This window comes from Lolium perenne, chromosome 6 (assembly GCF_019359855.2).
Source record: "Lolium perenne isolate Kyuss_39 chromosome 6, Kyuss_2.0, whole genome shotgun sequence".
NCBI classification, from domain to species: Eukaryota; Viridiplantae; Streptophyta; class Magnoliopsida; order Poales; family Poaceae; genus Lolium; species Lolium perenne.
In genome coordinates, this window is record NC_067249.2 from 24,656,817 (window position 1) to 24,660,322 (window position 3,506).

Consider the following 3,506-nt stretch of genomic DNA (forward strand, 5'->3'; position numbering starts at 1 on the left):
AGACCTCATGGTGATTCTGGTCGAGGCGCGGGTCTTCATGGTGTTTCTGGTCGAGACGTGCCACCTTGAGGTGGCAGGGCAGAGCTGGAGAAGAGTTCAAGAGTGGCACTGCTGCTGTAGCCACCACTGCCGCGGCAACGTGAGGACTGAAAATGGCGACTTATCGCAAGTTTCTTACCTTCAAATAAAATATTTACTTGTTACTAAAATAAAAAAATGTTTAGGTTTTCGACCTGGGGTTGAGTTAAACTAGGTTGGAATCGGGGGCTCGTGGGCTGCCGCTATTTCTATAACTTTTTTAGCGCGCTACAACGCTATAACGATACAACAAATAGCGAGCTTAGCGCCATTAATAGCGAGATTAGCGACATAACGAGCAAATTATGCATAACTCGTAGTGTTCACCTTCTAAATACCTAAAACAACAAAATAGCGTGCTATTTTTTTTCATGGTGTCGATACATCCAAATTTTAACAAAACCAATATCATACTTTAACAAGTTTCATTAGGCTGGTACCAATGCATCACCCCACTATAGCCTCGCCACGTCAGCTTTTACCCCACTCTCACCCCACGGTGCCAGTGCACGGGCTATAGTGCCAGCTCTCACTTCTCTCTCCTCCACATCACCATTTCTTTTTCAGATTAAGTTATTTCACTCGATTTTTTTAGACATTCGAAATAATGCAAGAAAATTATTTTATTCAACTCAAGATGTTACCGATTACATAATAATTAATAAAATTGCATAATAAATTTTAAAAATTACATAATACATAAAAATTCTACTCCTCTTCCTCTTCCTCCTCCTCCTCGTCATCATCTTCCAGACCAAGCTCTTTTTCCACCATCTTGATGGCCTTCGCATGTTTGCGCTTTTCTGCTTCGTTCATGTCGGTGGTTGATCGGTCTTTCATTTTGTTCCATTGCTTGAGTAGCTTAGCCTTCACTAAACCATTCAACATGTTCTTCATCGCGAAGGATTTACTTGCTACCTCACTGCTTGATGAGGATTCCTTCCCCTTCCTCCTATCCTTACGTGCCACGGCCTTGGCCCTATCGCGGCCCGTTGGACGCTCCTCCTCCGTCGTCGCGTCGCTAGAGCTGTACTCACCAGAAACTCCCAGACGGCTTCTCTTGGAAGTGGAATCGGTTCCACTACCAGGACCATGTTGTCCTTTCCACTTTGCTTCATTGCGAACAGCTTCCCACCGGTGGTGCCGTCTGAACGGCTGAGTCACTCTTTTGTCATTCGCGTACCTCTCCATTGCCGCCTTCATGACCATTGCATCGTCTGCTCCACTCTGACGTAACGATTCTTCTTGGATGTGGTATGCATTGAACAGGGACACCTCCTTGTTGTAGGCGTTCCAATGATCCTTCAGTTGCTTCGAGGTCCGACGACGGGCAGGATCCGAGGTAGAGTTGAAGGTTGCAGCTATCTGACCCCAAAAACTATTGCCGGTCTTGCAATTACCGGCGACAGAGTCCTTGGAGTTAAAAATCCAAGCATGAACCTACCCCGAAATAGATATTGTTAGTGAAAAATCCAAGCAAGAACCAACCCCGAAATAAATATGTGATGGGTAAGTAAAGTACCAGTTTTTCCTCATCCGCAGTAGTCCAGTCAAGCCTCTTTGGACGCGGTGGTACGATTCTTTCCGCGGCATTGGACTCGGAGCTTGGAGCACTGGCTTCAGGAGGTGGTGGGGGGTACGGACCATATGGCGCGTATGGATACGAAGGTGGAGCGTATGAACCGTACGAAGGTGGTGGGTAAGGAGGTACAGTCCCACTCCCGCTACCTGTAGGTGGAGCATGTGGAGGTGGTGGGGGGTATGGATACGGAGGCGGAGGGTATGAACCATATGTCCCCGGAGGTGGAGCGTATGGCCCATATGGCCCCGGAGGTGGTGTGCCGGAGGAGTATAAAACTCGGGGAAGCGGCAAAGAACCGACATTGGAGCGACGATGTGTCGGAGAGACATCATCTAGGTGTACTGGTGACCCGTCAGGCTGCAAGAGATCCGTGAACGAGGTCATATCTGGAGTCCAACCAGACATGGTGGAGAAGATTTGAGAGAGTGAAGGAGATGAATGAGATGAAATGGGTGTGAAGTGAGTGAAACCATATGGGGGTATTTATAGGGGGTGGGGATGAAATTTTGGAGGTTTTTTGGCTTTTTTTTCGAATTTTTTGAACCAGCAATGGCTACCCAACAGCTAGCTGAAGTGGACGAATCAGATCGCGCCACGTCAGCTAGCCGTTACCCCCTCCCTCTCACCCGCGCTATCGCCCCGTGCTGCCAACGCTGCCGCCCCCCTCTCGCCCGCCTGTCGCCTCCCTCTCGCCCCCAGCGCGGGCGGCAGCGGGCGCTACCGCCGGGCGGTGGAACCACCGCCCCGCGCTGCCGTCTCGCCCGCCTGTCGCCTCCCTCTCGCCCCGCCTCGGGCGGTAGCGCAGGATAGGTCCATTTAATACCCAACAATCAGATGCAGAATGTCATGTCAATTCCACTCAGAGAAAGAACTGTTGTCAAGCCACAAAATAATGATGTTAACTTGACAAACTTATATAAGTTACACAGCTTGACGGTATTAGAAATTCATTTTGGATTCGTCACAATACAAGTTACATTACACAGCTTGGCAGGATTTGACACTCACTTATTTAGCAATCTAGAGCTAATTAGAATAGTGATGACATAAGACCAGACTGTATGTTCGTACCAATGATAATGGATTAGCTATTGAAATATTCTTTCCCAGAGGAAACGTTGGTACAATATAGCTAATTTGGAGCACAGAGATTCCTGAATGGGAACAGTAATTGTTGCTTAGGACTAATGTAACATAGTATACTTAAAAGTGAAACTGGTTGAAGTGCACCTTACAGGATCGTCCTCTCACAATTACAACAGAGCCAACACAGATCATCGCATGCTAATGGGTTTCTTAATTATGGAAGAAGGCCAGCTTTGGAAAAGCAAAGCAGAAGTTATCTTAGTTGTCTAATCAGTCCTTACCACAACAATCAGTGCACAAGCTGGCTGAAGAATTAGAATCTTACAAACAAGAGACTGAACTTTGACAAGAGAACAGAACAAGGCCAGAGCAACAGCTTTCAGTTTTCTAGAATTAGCATCTCCCTGAAGCCTATTCAGGGACTTGTACAGCAGATGTGCTAAATAAAGCATGTGCAGACACCAAGCATGCACCTGCAGCAGATACATCCTACCAAATTGAGAACACTATAATTCCCACTATCTTTCAGAGATACTCTCTCCTGCTGCTAGTAGCAGCAATTTGATACAAGCATATACATACATCAATAAAAGTTCTCCGCGGACAGTTAAACCAGTAATACTGATAAATCAACCACTGCATGACCTACCCGTGGTAAAAAGCAAAATTAGGATTAGGATGAAAATCAGCTAATCATATCTGCCCCTGGTACCAGACAACGCAATTTCGGGGTCCAATTCGCTGCGGAACACGGCATGAT

General features: G+C 46.8%; 1 protein-coding gene across 1 annotated transcript; it reads right to left on the reverse strand.

The window, feature by feature from the left end:
* Positions 1 to 683: 683 nt before the first annotated feature.
* Positions 684 to 2,301, reverse strand: LOC127309762 (uncharacterized). The gene is made up of 2 exons (XM_051340496.2): positions 1,601 to 2,301; positions 684 to 1,518 (listed from the first exon to the last, which is right to left on the reverse strand). The coding sequence occupies exons 1-2, from the start codon at positions 2,063 to 2,065 to the stop codon at positions 787 to 789; spliced, it is 1,197 nt and encodes a 398-aa protein (XP_051196456.1). The 5' UTR covers positions 2,066 to 2,301; the 3' UTR covers positions 684 to 786.
* Positions 2,302 to 3,506: the final 1,205 nt, after the last annotated feature.

Coding starts and splice junctions, on each gene's coding strand:
- LOC127309762 (XM_051340496.2), bottom strand. CDS start 2,065: ATGTCTGGTTGGACTCCAGATATGACCTCGTTCACGGATCTCTTGCAG. Junction 1,519..1,600: donor CTGCGGATGAGGAAAAACTG/GTACTTTACTTA, acceptor ATTTCGGGGTAG/GTTCATGCTTGGATTTTTAA.